Source organism: Oncorhynchus nerka, linkage group LG19 (genome assembly GCF_034236695.1).
Source record: "Oncorhynchus nerka isolate Pitt River linkage group LG19, Oner_Uvic_2.0, whole genome shotgun sequence".
Taxonomy (NCBI): domain Eukaryota; kingdom Metazoa; phylum Chordata; class Actinopteri; order Salmoniformes; family Salmonidae; genus Oncorhynchus; species Oncorhynchus nerka.
In genome coordinates, this window is record NC_088414.1 from 26,758,077 (window position 1) to 26,773,802 (window position 15,726).

General features: G+C 44.0%; 1 protein-coding gene and 1 long non-coding RNA gene across 2 annotated transcripts in view; one reads left to right on the forward strand and one right to left on the reverse strand.

Annotated features, from left to right (window-relative positions):
• Window positions 1-714: 714 nt before the first annotated feature.
• LOC115101274 (TBC1 domain family member 10A-like) overlaps window positions 715-15,726 on the reverse strand; it is a 30,062-nt gene continuing 15,050 nt past the window's right edge. Inside the window, exons 2-9 of the mRNA XM_029620640.2 lie at window positions 5,452-5,551; window positions 4,897-5,004; window positions 4,682-4,788; window positions 4,464-4,578; window positions 4,304-4,369; window positions 3,583-3,772; window positions 2,201-2,355; window positions 715-1,935 (exon numbers count right to left, since the gene is read on the reverse strand). Coding sequence (XP_029476500.2) covers window positions 1,549-1,935; window positions 2,201-2,355; window positions 3,583-3,772; window positions 4,304-4,369; window positions 4,464-4,578; window positions 4,682-4,788; window positions 4,897-5,004; window positions 5,452-5,551 — 1,228 coding nt within the window. The 3' untranslated portion in view covers window positions 715-1,548. The remainder of the gene's footprint in view (window positions 1,936-2,200; window positions 2,356-3,582; window positions 3,773-4,303; window positions 4,370-4,463; window positions 4,579-4,681; window positions 4,789-4,896; window positions 5,005-5,451; window positions 5,552-15,726) is intronic.
• LOC135562419 (uncharacterized) lies at window positions 14,270-15,103 on the forward strand. Its single transcript, XR_010459935.1, has 2 exons — window positions 14,270-14,501; window positions 14,660-15,103. It is a non-coding gene; the product is annotated as an uncharacterized LOC135562419 (long non-coding RNA).

Sequence of the window (15,726 nt, forward strand, 5' to 3'; positions counted from 1 at the left end):
CCGTACCGGGCTTACAGGTAGGTGTCATGGCTACCCGCACCGGGCTTACAGGTAGGTGTCATGGCTACCCGTGCGGGCTTACAGGTAGGTGTCATGGCTACCCGTACCGGGCTTACAGGTAGGTGTCATGGCTACCCGTACCGGGCTTACAGGTAGGTGTCATGGCTACCCGTACCGGGCTTACAGGTAGGTGTCATGGCTACCCGTACCGGGCTTACAGGTAGGTGTCATGGCTACCCGTACCGGGCTTACAGGTAGGTGTCATGGCTACCCGTACCGGGCTTACAGGTAGGTGTCATGGCTACCCGTACCGGGCTTACAGGTAGGTGTCATGGCTACCCGTACCGGGCTTACAGGTAGGTGTCATGGCTACCCTACCGGGCTTACAGGTAGGTGTCATGGCTACCCGCACCGGGCTTACAGGTAGGTGTCATGGCTACCCTGCCGGGCTTACAGGTAGGTGTCATGGCTACCCGCACCGGGCTTACAGGTAGGTGTCATGGCTACCCGTACCGGGCTTACAGGTAGGTGTCATGGCTACCCGTACCGGGCTTACAGGTAGGTGTCATGGCTACCCGTACCGGGCTTACAGGTAGGTGTCATGGCTACCCGTACCGGGCTTACAGGTAGGTGTCATGGCTACCCGTACCGGGCTTACAGGTAGGTGTCATGGCTACCCGTACCGGGCTTACAGGTAGGTGTCATGGCTACCCGTACCGGGCTTACAGGTAGGTGTCATGGCTATCCGTACCCGCTACAGGTAGGTGTCATGGCTATCCGTACCGGGCTTACAGGTAGGTGTCATGGCTATCCGTACCGGGCTTACAGGTAGGTGTCATGGCTATCCGTACCCGCTTACAGGTAGGTGTCATGGCTATCCGTACCCGCGTACAGGTAGGTGTCATGGCTATCCGTACCCGCTTACAGGTAGGTGTCATGGCTATCCGTACCCGCGTACAGGTAGGTGTCATGGCTATCCGTACCCGCTTACAGGTAGGTGTCATGGCTATCCGTACCCGCTTACAGGTAGGTGTCATGGCTATCCGTACCGGGCTTACAGGTAGGTGTCATGGCTATCCGTACCGGGCTTACAGGTAGGTGTCATGGCTATCCGTACCGGGCTTACAGGTAGGTGTCATGGCTATCCGTACCGGGCTTACAGGTAGGTGTCATGGCTATCCGTACCGGGCTTACAGGTAGGTGTCATGGCTATCCGTACCGGGCTTACAGGTAGGTGTCATGGCTTACAGGTGGGTGTCATGGCTATCCGTACCGGGCTTACAGGTAGGTGTCATGGCTATCCGTACCGGGCTTACAGGTAGGTGTCATGGCTATCCGTACCGGGCTTACAGGTAGGTGTCATGGCTAACCGTACCGGGCTTACAGGTAGGTGTCATGGCTATCCGTACCGGGCTTACAGGTAGGTGTCATGGCTATCCGTACCGGGCTTACAGGTAGGTGTCATGGCTATCCGTACCGGGCTTACAGGTAGGTGTCATGGCTATCCGTACCGGGCTTACAGGTAGGTGTCATGGCTATCCGTACCTGCTACAGGTAGGTGTCATACTCTGTGCTGCTCAGGCTCTGATTGGAGCCTAGCAGGGCTGTGTCTTTGAGGGGGGAGGGCTCGCTGGGTTCAAGGTAGGCTGCCACTGGGGTCGGAGAGCTGTTTTTCTTCCCATTCTTCTGCTCTTTGGTATTTTTCCTTTCCTTGTCCTCCCCATTGCTCTTGGTTGCCAGGGGCGACTCAACTATGATGGTGGGGTTCTGTCTCAAGTCTTGGCGACTGGGCGGCTCGGCAGCCATGATGGCCTTGGCACCGTGCATTCTGGGAAGGGACTTGCAGTGCAACTCACCCCGGGTCTCCTTCCAGCGCCGCACTGATGCCAGGTGCTCCTTCTCAATGTCCCGCTCTGACACCGGCAGCTCTAGAATCTGGGACAGAGCACAAGGAGTAGTGGTTAACCAGTGGTCTTAGCAGAAAGCATGACTGTAATAGTGTTTTATTAAAGTATCACTAGGTGGCAGCAGGGTATTTTTTCCAGTTTACACCACAACCCTTAGCATGCAATGTGGCCATGACAGTCTCGTGACTAAAAAACATTCTCAGCTATTCTTAAAGTGACTAAAAAACATGACACTGAGCATTCTCCAGTAATTGATGTTTCTGTTCTTTAAGTATGGCTGTGGGTGGTTGTACCTCCCGCACTAGAAACCCCTCCTGCATGTAGCGTGTATCTATGGTCTTTAGCAGCTCCATAGTCTCATACTGGCCCTGACACGCCTTCAGCTTGTCCTGGGAGCCCAGCATGCACTTCAACAACACCAGGCCCACCCGGAAGATGATCTTCACTCCTGGACGAACACACATCAGACAGCAGTGGTGTAATGTGCTTAAAAGTAAAAATACTTTTAAAAAAAACTACTGAAGTAGTTTTAGGGTATCTGTACTTTACAATTTATATCGATGACAACTTTTACTTCACTACATTCCTGACACTCAAAAGTACTCGTTACATGTTGAATGCTTAGCAGGACAAGAAAATGGTCTAATTCACATACTTATCAAGAGAACATCCCTGGTCATTCCTACCGCGGACTCACTAAACACATGCTTAGTTTATGGGCATGTGATGAAAGAAATAAAAGCTTAAATAAATACAATTCTCTACTATTATTCTGACATTTCACATTCTTAAAATAAAGTGCTTGATCCTAACTGATCTAAGACAGGGAATTTTTACTAGGATTAAATGTTAGGAATTGTGAAAAACTGAGTAACACTCCTGAGACAGGTGTGTGTGTGTTCCTTTGTATGTTTCAATGTGTCTATGATGTACACTACCGTTCAAAAGATTGGGGTCACTTAGAAATGTCCTTGTTTTTGAAAGAAAAGCAAATTTTTTGTCCATTAAAACAATAAATTGATCAGAAATACAGTGTAGAAATGGTTAATGTTGTAAATGACTATTGTAGCTGGAAACGGCAGATGGCAATTTCTCACATGGAATAGCATTTCTTAGAACAACAATAGACTGACAAGTTTCAGAAGAAAGTTCTTCTGTCTGTAATCTAACCCACAAATGCTGATGCTCCAGATACTCAACTAGTCTAAAGAAGGCCAGTTTTATTACTTCTGTAAATCAGAACAGTTTTAAGCAGAGCTAACATAATTGCAAAAGGGTCTTTTAATGATGAATTAGCCTTTTAAAATTATAAACTTGGATTAGCTAACACAATGTGCCATTGGAACACAGGAGTGATGGATGCTGATATAATGTAGATATTCCATAAAAAATCTGCCATTTCCAGCTACAATAGTCATTTACAACATTAACAATGTCTACACTTTATTTCTGATCAATTTGATGTTATTTTAAGATGGACAAAAAAAAAAGTGTTTTTCTTTCAAAAACAAGGACATTTCTAAGTGACCCCAAACTTTTGAACGGTAGGGTATATAATGATGAGTATGCCGGCGTGTGTATGTTTCTGTCTGTCAAAAGAGCATGCCTCTCAGAGTGCGCTCATGTGGACATAATTTAATGTGTGTATGTTTACTGTGTGGAATGTCTCTCTCACCCTCACAGAGGAACATGTCCCAGACGCGCAGCACGGACACCCAGGGCAGGGTTCTGGAGAAGGCACACATGAACCACTCCGTCATGTACAGGATGGGGTCCAGCTTGTGCTTCTTCAGGTGGCGGTGAGCCAGAGGAGACACCCGCTTCAGCAGAGTAAACAGGATCTCTCCATCCAGCTGGATCGCCTCCTACAGGAGCACACAGGAACAACAGTCAGAAAGGAGAGCAGACTCCTTCCTCTGTTAAATCTAATAGTTGCATTATCTGGACCACATTGTCTGGTCACCCGCTCACTCAGGGTATTATGTCATTAGCATGTCACGGTCACAGACAACAAGCTACAGGTATGCAATGACAGCAGCACATGCCATTTAATATGTACTGCAAGCCTGCATTTCAACATGATTGTCACCTAAAATTGTACAGCTTTTCTTTTCCAAGACACAGGTGTTCCTGACAATGATAAACATGCTGAATGAATGTTTCATTTGGTTTTAGGACAGGTAAGTTCTTTGAGTTAACCCAATTAACTGTATCCCGTATGCCTGATCTTTAAACCCTAGTAAAAGACCTCACCCTGTCACAGCCAACAGTCAGCAAATTCTCTAAAGCACATGATCTTGGGTCATTGTATTTTTGTGTCTATGTGTTCTATTAGAGTATAAGTATGAGTGAAGGAGAGAGAATGTGTATGTAGTTTGAAGTAACGTGCATCTTACCAGCCCTGCACTGTAGTATCCGGGAAGGTACTTCTCACAGATCTGGACCAGACCCCAGAATGCATCCTGCCAATAAAGCAAAAACATAAATGAAACATGCAACATTATCAGAAAACATTGTGGTGTGAGTAACAGTATGTGTGTGTCTGTGCAGGCTCACCTCAGCAGGCATGTGCATTAGCAGCACAGCAGCAATGGGAGCCTGGGCCTGGCAGTAACCCTCCTCTGGCCGGTGCAGAGTATAGGCCTTCAGGACACGGTAGAGGTCCTGCTGCCTAAATACATAGTAAGCACAATTCAGTTACTGAAAAATACTGAGACAAAGGCACAAGTAACACCAACAGAAACAATGACAAACAACCCATTCACATTGCTTACCCATGGCCTCCTCTTGCCACAAACATCTCATGGAAGGGGAACTGTCTGTGGAGGTCCCTCTCTATCACATCCACCCACTTAGGGTCTCCTGCCTGGCTGTCCAGCTCCTTAAAAACAAACACAGCTATTTACATGCTACACTATGTGTAAAAGTATGTGTGTGTGTGTGTGTGTGTGAGACAAACTGGTATTAACGGTGGACGGTAGTGAGTAACCTCAAATTTGCCCTTGTGCTGCTCCCTCTTCACCTTTCCTCCAGACAGGTAGAGCCACGCCCGGCCTCTCAGAGAGGGGGGTATGCCCTTCTGACAGCGCAGCTTCATCTAGGGATATGGAGTTAGTGCTATTGGTTACAGCCACTCATTATCATGCACGGTCAGATCAGTTTAAAAATCACAGGAATTCCATCAGTGTAATATATTAAAATATCAAGCAAGGGGGACAGGTTGTTCAAGTATGTGTTCAATGACTTTCCTTCTACAGTTCATGACCTAAGGACTTTTCTCCAGGCTGGTTTGTGTACACTGTGTGTGTAATAATACATGAGCTGAGTTACACATTGCAAAACAGGTGGGCTGTGGTGACTGGAATGTGACCTGACAGGTACATACTGTAGTATCCAAAGCAGTCACTCAACAGGAGTAAAAGGGGTGACACATGACAGCTTGCAAGGCTACCTTAACATGCTTCTAGAAAAGACCAACACAGGAATTTGCTGTTATCGTCAGCAATGAGATTTGTGTAGATCAGCCAGTGTTTGACTGACTTACCTTCTTGTGTCTCTTTGCCATCCACTTGTCCCAGTTGTTGAGCATGTCCAGCCATTTGGCCTCCCTCTGCCTCAGCACCTCAGGAGGGATGTTTTCAGCTCTGTGGGAGTCAGGAAGACAGACAGACCGACCCAGGGTCACACTACAGACACATACATCTGTCTCTCTAAACAAACACTCAGGATTTTATTACTTTAGACATGAAAAGAAAAAAGGTAGTCAAATGGGCAACCAGACATTCGACCCCACACCCCTTTGTTTTACACTGCTGCTACTTGCTGTTTATTATCTATGCAGTCACTTTACCCCTACCTACATGTACAAATTAACCCGACTAACCTGTACCCCCACACACTGACTCGATACCGGTACTCTCTGTATATTGCCTTGTTACTGTTATGTAATCTTGTGTTACTTTTTGATTACATTTTTTAACTTTATTGAGTAAATATTTTCTTAACTATTTTTTGAACTGCTTTGATGGCTCAGGGCTTGTTAGCGTTTCATGGTAAGGTTGTTGGTACCTGTTGTATTCGGCGAATGTGACAAATTTGACTTGATTGTCAACACAGACAATAGTGAAACAAGAAGAGAGTGAGGGAGGGAGGGCCGGGGGCCAAACAGGAAGCGCCATCCATCACACAGGAAGTTGTCTTGGAGAAAAACAAAAATACAAGCTGCTTCCTGTTGCTTTTTAAAATCATTCGACCAGAGGAGCCTACATTGTTTCTTTCAGAAACAACCCTTTCGCTAGAAAACTTGAGCCATATGATCATAGTGTCCATTGAAACAAGAGCGGAGATTGAAGAAAATATAACAAAGACAAGGACAATGGCTGCCATTGTAGCGCCTCTCCAGATGAAAACAAGAGACATAGGAGGAGAGCTGGGCTTGTGCTCCTTCCCTTGGAAAAGAGAGAGCAGAGGATAGAGGCGAGGACAGTAGAGTTCGAGGGCGGTTCAAAGGGGACCCTCAAGAGGCTGCGTGTGTTTCAGAAGGCCTCTGAGAAAGAGCATCTTTATTGCACCCAGCAACCTGGAACGACTGTGGTCAAATTAGCCAAGGGGGGTGGAGGAAGGAGGGGTGAACTGTGTAGATGGGGCTGCAATGGCAGTCTTACGGGCTATTTTGTGTTCCCCCCCCCTTTTTTTTGTAGGTAATATTTCCACCATACCAAGCGGAAATGAAACCGGGTCGGGGTGCTCTCGATGGTGCAGCTGTAGAACTTTGAGGATCTGGGACCCATGCCAAATATTTTCAGTCTCCTGAGGTAGAAAAGGTGTTGTAGTGCCCTCTTCACAACTGTCTTGGTGTGTTTGGACCATGATAGTTTGTTGGTGATGTGCACCAAGTCTGGAACCAACAGGACCCTGAACAGCTTCTACCCCAAGTAGTGATGGGAAGTTCAGCTCTTTTTACCAACCTTGATCTTTTTAGGTCGTTAGATCAAAATAATTAAATCATTCAACTACTGATTTTCAAATGAATTAAATTAATGCCCAGAGCGTGCAGGACTGCCTACCAGTGAACAATGAATAAAACACTTGAGTCATGATTCTACAGGCCTCTCATTCACTTGTCCTTCACCATAGAGGCTAATTTGATCTGTCATTTGTAACTGACTTGTAAAAGTGTGCTTTAAACAAATGTTAATTTGTTGATTGCTAGGCATACAAATAAGATTATTTCTTGATACATTTGAGACGAGATCTAGTTGTGGCCGCAACCAGACTAGATTGTGAATGACACGGAATGCATAGCTTGACTGCCGTGAGAGTGATTCGCTCAATATAGTTTGTACTGCAGCCCCCCAAACGATTCATTTCCGAGTTAAAGTTTGTTGAGCAGAGGTTGTGTATGTTTTGGTTCGACAAAGTTGTGTCCATCATAATAATTCATTGCATTCATTTTTGCACCATGCGATCAATTATCAGTTCTAAACATGTATTTTTCTTCTCTATGCTGCCTGCAGCATGATCAAGTTTCCCTAGCGGACATGATAGACAGTTGTTGGTCAGAGCAAGTCTCCAGAGGCGCTGAGCCGGACGACCATGTATTTATCCTGCTGCAGAATTAATTACGGCCAGCTGGTGAAATGAATGACTTAAATGAACAAGTCACTCAGAAAAAACAAATCTTGACTCGAGTCAGCAAAGAGTCGTTCAAAAAGAACGAATCATCCACGAACTACACATCACTACCTCCAAGCCATAAGACTTCTAAACACACTGGACTCTACCCACAAATATACTGTACTTACACCAACACACACAAAAGCTGAGACGATAAACTGAAAAAGATTGACAACGATTATACCGACCACTTATCGTGGGCATTTTGCTGACATCGTTCACTATGATAAGTAGCCTATACTAGAGAAATATGGGTGACTTAATGGGAAAATTGGTAGCTACAAACATTCAAACTAGTAGTTTAAAGGGTCAGAAGAAAATGTAGTTTACATTTAATGTTGTACATGTCTTGTTTTGCACACTTTGTCCAAAATAATAAAATGCAGTACTACAGGATATTTCTTAACGTAGCTCTTTATTAGCTAGCTATAACGGGCATGTTCACCTATCGCCAGCCAGGCTCAAACGACCATGACCTAACCATTTGGGTGGTCTTAACCAATCATAGCACAGTATGATATGGCGGTAAAATGCATCCAATTACAACTCAGTATGTATACACACATGAATATTACATCCCCATTCTTTTAAAACAAAAGAAAAATGTTTACATATTTTAAGTGTTTCTTTTGAATACATGCTCTGTAGTGTGAACTCAAGGTAGGTACCCATTTATATTGCATACTACACCAACTGAATCAACATAGACTGAATCAATAATCCAACATACTGTTACTTTTCAAACAAGGGATTCTCAGCAACTCAGCTTTCACTGTAGAAATAACATCTTAATATTTCAAACAAATACCAAAGCATTTCAAGTGAACTTTCAATAACAAGTTTACAGTCTGGAACTCTTTTAGGGCAGCGATCCGCCTACACCCTTTGACATTGCACAGGTCTAAGACAGCTCTGGGCTTGACCTCTCTTCCTGACCTTGTGAGATATGATGCTGAGCATGCTTCCGTGTCAGTCAACAGTTCTTGTGGTGTAGCAGGATTTAGCGAAGTCTGCGGCTCATCAATAGCTGGGCTGGGGATTTTAAGTTGTCAACTGGAGTGTTGCAGTATTCAAGGAGACTGCGGTAGGGTCTCTCGTCTGCTTTTGCTTTGTCCATGAGCGATTTAGCAATCTGCACCGATTTTTCAGCAAGGCCATTACTTTGAGGGTAATGTGGGCTTGTGGTGACGTGTGAAATCCCATGCTTTTGTGAAGGATTCAAATTAATTTGATTTGTAACAGGGCCCATTGTCAGATATTAAAAAGTCTCTACAATGCCATGCCTGGCAAAGGCTGCTTTCAGCTTGTGTATCACAGCTGCAGATGTGGTGCTGTGAAGCTTGTCGAGTTCGAAGTATCTGCTGTAGTAGTCCACTGTTACGATGTAGTCCTCATTGTTCCAGGTGAACAGATCGGTTGCCACGACCTGCCAAGGTCGGTCTGGGATACAGTGAGGTAACATAGGCTCTTTGGTGTTTGAGGGGCGTCGTTCAAGACATATGGCGCATTTACCAACGATGTCCTCTATTTGTTTGCACATTCCGGGCCAAAATCAAATGTCCCATGCTCTCCGTTTGCACTTTTCCATGCCCATGTGTCCAGCATGGATCTTTGTCAAAATCTCTTCTCTGAGACTGGAAGGAATAATGATTTTCTCTCCTTTGAAAATTATTCCGTTGATCTGTGATAGTTCATCACGATGGTTCCAGAATTCTGAGACGCTGTGAGGGCATTTTCTCCTCTCCTCAGGCCATCCATCCTGTATGACTTTCCTCAGCTGTGTGAGTTGAGAGTCCATTTCTGTTTCTGCTTGGATCTCCTTCAGTTTTGTGTCACTAACTGGTAAGTTGCTGTACACCGTGTGCACTTGCATGTCCATGCCTTCATTGAGGCTGCTGTCCTTATAGGTAAGAAACTTCCTGGAGAGTGTGTCTGTGACAGGGATGTCTTTGCCTGGACGGCGAGTTATTGTGAAGTTGTATTTTTGTAGTTGAAGGATCATTCTCTGTAGCCTTGGCGGGGCTGCGGCTAGTGGTTTCCCCATAATTGACTCAAGGGGCTTGTGGTCGGATTCCACAATGACTTGTCGTCCATATATGTACTGATGGAAACGTTTACATCAGAACAGAATGGTGTAGAGCTCCTTTTCGCTTTGAGCGTAGTTGATTTCACAGTCTGTGAGAGATTTCGAAACGTAGCCGATGGGCTTTCCTTCTTGCAGTAGCATTGCATCTAGTCCATACTTCGACGCGTCCACTTGGAGTCTGAGCTCTTTGTCGGGGTCGTAGTAGGCAAGTATTGGTCCTGGTTCTCTCGAGGTCAAGTCTTTCACATTCTGGAAAGCAATGTCGTGTTGCTTGTCCCAGAGAAAGTCACTGGACTGCTTTAGCAGCTGACGCAGGGGTGCATTAGCATTGGAAAGGCTGGGTGCGAACTGGGCTAAGTAGTTGACCATGCCAAGCACTGTTTCCAGCTCTGCACAGTTCTTTAGTGGCTCCATTTATTTTATGGCTGAGATCTTCTGTGGATCTGGCTTGATTCCAGTCGCTGTGAGAAGATGTCCGAAGTAGCTGACCTCTGTAGCGCCGACTATGCTCTTCTCGGGGTTGAGCCGGACTCCTCTCTCGCAGGACCTATGCAGCATCGCGCTGAGGTTTTGGTCGTGCTCCTCTTTGGTTCGACCATAGACAAGGATGTCGTCCACAATTGCCACAACTCCATCGAGGCCTTCGAACACTTCGGCGATCTTTCGCTGAAACTCGTCTTGGGCTGAGATAATCCCAAAAGGCAGGCGACGGAACCTGTAGAGTCTAAACGGTGTGTTGAATGTTGTGAGCTTAGATGACTGCTGTGAGCTTGATAGCCCAGTAGCCTGATCTAGCGTCCATGACACTGAAGTAGTGTGCTCCCGCTAGCTTGTGTGTGATGCCATCTAGTGTTGGTAAAGGGGGCATTTGATAGCCTTGTTCAAGTCTCTTGGGTCGAGACACACTCGGAGCTTGCCTGTGCGTGGTTTCGCCACCAAGACTAACGCGTTTACCCAGTCAGTCGGTTCTGTAACCTTGGTGACTATGTCAGATTGCTCCATGCTCTCCAACTCTTTCTTCAGACGGGCACGGAGAGCAAGGGGAATCTTTCTCCGTGGGTAAACCACAGGGGTTGCGTCTGGGTCAAGGTGGATGGTACATTAGAGAGTAATAGGATACGGCATGTGTCAAAATTGATTGATTGCTGACAGGTGTCAAAATTGATTGATTGCTGACCTTATGACCTGATGACATGTACAGAATATGTGCCCCCGCCCCGCCTGTTCGTGTGGTCATGTGTTAGAGGGTGTTTGAACTTTTGGGGCCCATGCCCCCCTCCACCCCCCAGTTTTATCTCCCTTATGGTTGTTATCTATGAAGCAGGAATGTCTGGGGCTATAGCTAGCGCTGGGGCCTCAGCATTATAAATGTCCAGAACAAGCCATTTTTTTAAGACCTGAATATGTGTGTGTGTGTGTGTGTGTGTTAGAAACAAGGTCCCTTGGGCATTGTGTCCATTTCAGGCTTTAAACAACAATTAAACAGCCATCTAAATAATGTTTCTCAGCCTAGTTTCCTATTGAGTTCTCTTTATATGTACAGGCACAGAGCTTCCAGATGGCTCCAGCCTAAGGATTTTCAGTGCATGTACACACGGGGAGATTAGAACCCCAAAGAAAAGATCCTAAAGGTACTTTCAGATTCAGGTTTATCATGACAGCCGCTTTATGAAAGGCCTTTACTTATGGCTAAACAGCTTCTACACAGCTTATTAATTAATGCTGTGGGATGAAATTATGTGTTTCTAGGAGGGCTTAAACAAATATACAGTGAAACACACATGGCCACTTTACACACATTTTTATTGACTTTTAAAAAGACCACAGTAACATGACAGAATTTGTGCAAAGGCAACGAAATCTGCTAGGGGATATTAAATGTACAACAGTAGTATTCTGTAACAAGCAATACGTGTTAAACATAAGGGACATGCAATCATGACAGGCTCTTTATGAAAGGCCTTTAACTATGGCTAAACAGTTTTCTACACATCTTATTCATTAATGATGTGGGCATACCCAGGATTTACAGGCAGGACGTTTGATCTACACAGGGAGGGAAAACTTACGGAGTTATGATGGAGCGGGCAAGCGTCTTTGAGTTGGTGAATTCGAAACGAATAATGGTCTTGTAGCTCCTTCAGTAACCACGAGCACAACCGTTCCATGATTTTAACTGGCGGCTTTATTCAGTAGTTTCAGTGAGAATTATCCCCTTCAGTGAGAACTATAAAGTAAATTAAAAATACAGTTAAGCACACTCTTACAACATTATCTTAGGAGTGACTTATTAGCTTGGTATAACTCTGAAGTGCTTACATACATAACAGTTTAACCGGCGTTATAACGGGTTCAGATTAAACACATGAATAAAGGAAAAAATACCTCATTGGATGCTTATTACAGAAGGAGGAAATCAAACTTCACACTTATTATTCCTGGCATGAATTCACACTTCATCCTAACATACACTCTTCAACCTTTATGAACTACACCCGATGACATGAAAACTTAGCTAACGCAGCGCAGGATTGCCTTCCCTACAAAAGTGTGTTGCTACAATAAGGATCCCCAGTTACAACAGTATTAGCTACGTAGTTCCGCTTGTATTATCATTTTCCCCCACAGCGGACACATAATTTGGAATTATAACATGTGTTAAAATGTAGGTACTAAATATTTTGAATTAAATCACTGGTTTTAAAAATGTATCGCACGCTTTAACGATAGGGGAAGAGGTCATTTCATATTTCGTTTTAGGGGGGGGGGGGTTATTAACTTTATGGAAAACAATATTCACACAAACAACACCGCTTAGAGCAGCTTGGAGATTATTAGCCATGTAAACGGGGAGCAAAAGAGCGGATTTAACCAACTCTGTACAAACCGGCGCTCCAGGGACAAGGTATGGGACCATTATACAGTTTTGTTATTAGTTATCAGCCTTTTTATTAGTTATAGATCTGTTGATAGCCTATGTTAAAACAAGGACAAATAATGTTTTTTCAGACTGCCCGGAGACAGACCCAGCAGAATCTGGAACGCTAGAGGGAAAAAGTCACACACCCCCGGTTTCGGCGATTCGTCACAACAAGCGCCAAAAAAGCTGAGGTATTTTAACTATGTACTGTTAATATATATTATTATAACGGAAAGGTATTTGACATTTGTATGTAGCTAACATATATATTTTTATATCTAATAACGTAATTATGTATGTATTATTTTCATTCAGACTCCGCACCGGCGAAAAACGTCACAGACGACCACATAAATCTAGAGCTGGGGGATTCCGGCGCCCCGAGCATTCCGAATGAAACACCCAAGAGACCTGTTTTTAATGACATGTCAGATGTTGATGACCAGCTATTCTGTGATGCGGCCAACCTTATAGACCCAGTCAATTCTACGGCCTCAATACCTGCAGCCGAACAAGAAAGGTTTTTCACATTATTTTCCAGGGCTTTGAAATCGAGGAATGTTTTGCTATACAAACGACTGGGGGATTTAATTGAGAGACAGTACAGAGACGATATGTTATTCTGGCATAGAACAATTCCACGCATGTTAAACAGCAACCCCATTAAAAAACGCAAATACAGACGCTAAAATCATACATGTAACACCAACCATTACAGAAAGAAAAAAAACGAACACTCTTAATTATACAAAAATGGCAGAATAACATATCGTCTCTGTACTGTCTCTCAATTAAATCCCCCAGTCGTTTGTATAGCAAAACATTCCTCGATTTCAAAGCCCTGGAAAATAATGTGAAAAACCTTTCTTGTTCGGCTGCAGGTATTGAGGCCGTAGAATTGACTGGGTCTATAAGGTTGGCCGCATCACAGAATAGCTGGTCATCAACATCTGACATGTCATTAAAAACAGGTCTCTTGGGTGTTTCATTCGGAATGCTCGGGGCGCCGGAATCCCCCAGCTCTAGATTTATGTGGTCGTCTGTGACGTTTTTCGCCGGTGCGGAGTCTGAATGAAAATAATACATACATAATTACGTTATTAGATATAAAAATATATATGTTAGCTACATACAAATGTCAAATACCTTTCCGTTATAATAATATATATTAACAGTACATAGTTAAAATACCTCAGCTTTTTTGGCGCTTGTTGTGACGAATCGCCGAAACCGGGGGTGTGTGACTTTTTCCCTCTAGCGTTCCAGATTCTGCTGGGTCTGTCTCCCGGCAGTCTGAAAAAACATTATTTGTCCTTGTTTTAACATAGGCTATCAACAGATCTATAACTAATAAAAAGGCTGATAACTAATAACAAAACTGTATAATGGTCCCATACCTTGTCCCTGGAGCGCCGGTTTGTACAGAGTTGGTTAAATCCGCTCTTTTGCTCCCCGTTTACATGGCTAATAATCTCCAAGCTGCTCTAAGCGGTGTTGTTTGTGTGAATATTGTTTTCCATAAAGTTAATAACCCCCCTAAAACGAAATATGAAATGACCTCTTCCCCTATCGTTAAAGCGTGCGATACATTTTTAAAACCAGTGATTTAATTCAAAATATTTAGTACCTACATTTTAACACATGTTATAATTCCAAATTATGTGTCCGCTGTGCGGGAAAATGATAATACAAGCGGAACTACGTAGCTAATACTGTTGTAACTGGGGATCCTTATTGTAGCAACACACTTTTGTAGGGAAGGCAATCCTGCGCTGCGTTAGCTAAGTTTTCATGTCATCGGGTGTAGTTCATAAAGGTTGAAGAGTGTATGTTAGGATGAAGTGTGAATTCATGCCAGGAATAATAAGTGTGAAGTTTGATTTCCTCCCTTCTGTAATAAGCAGCCAATGAGGTATTTTTTCCTTTATTCATGTGTTTAATCTGAACCCGTTATAACGCCGGTTAAACTGTTATGTATGTAAGCACTTCAGAGTTATACCAAGCTAATAAGTCACTCCTAAGATAATGTTGTAAGAGTGTGCTTAACTGTATTTTTAATTTACTTTATAGTTCTCACTGAAGGGGATAATTCTCACTGAAACTACTGAATAAAGCCGCCAGTTAAAATCATGGAACGGTTGTGCTCGTGGTTACTGAAGGGAGCTACAAGACCATTATTCGTTTCGAATTCACCAACTCAAAGACGCTTGCCCGCTCCATCATAACTCCGTAAGTTTTCCCTCCCTGTGTAGATCAAACGTCCTGCCTGTAAATCCTGGGTATGCCCACATCATTAATGAATAAGATGTGTAGAAAACTGTTTAGCCATAGTTAAAGGCCTTTCATAAAGAGCCTGTCATGATTGCATGTCCCTTATGTTTAACACGTATTGCTTGTTACAGAATACTACTGTTGTACATTTAATATCCCCTAGCAGATTTCGTTGCCTTTGCACAAATTCTGTCATGTTACTGTGGTCTTTTTAAAAGTCAATAAAAATGTGTGTAAAGTGGCCATGTTTGTTTCACTGTATATTTGTTTAAGCCCTCCTAGAAACACATAATTTCATCCCACAGCATTAATTAATAAGCTGTGTAGAAGCTGTTTAGCCATAAGTAAAGGCCTTTCATAAAGCGGCTGTCATGATAAACCTGAATCTGAAAGTACCTTTAGGATCTTTTCTTTGGGGTTCTAATCTCCCCGTGTGTACATGCACTGAAAATCCTTAGGCTGGAGCCATCTGGAAGCTCTGTGCCTGTACATATAAAGAGAACTCAATAGGAAACTAGGCTGAGAAACATTATTTAGATGGCTGTTTAATTGTTGTTTAAAGCCTGAAATGGACACAATGCCCAAGGGACCTTGTTTCTAAACACACACACACACCCACACACATTCCTTGTTTCTCACACACACACCCACATATTCAGGTCTTAAAAAAATGGCTTGTTCTGGACATTTATAATGCTGAGGCCCCAGCGCTATCTATAGCCCCAGACATTCCTGCTTCATAGATAACAACCATAAGGGAGATAAAACTGGGGGGTGGAGGGGGGCATGGGCCCCAAAAGTTCAAACACCCTCTAACACATGACCACACGAACAGGGGGGGGCGGGGGCACATATTCTGTACATGT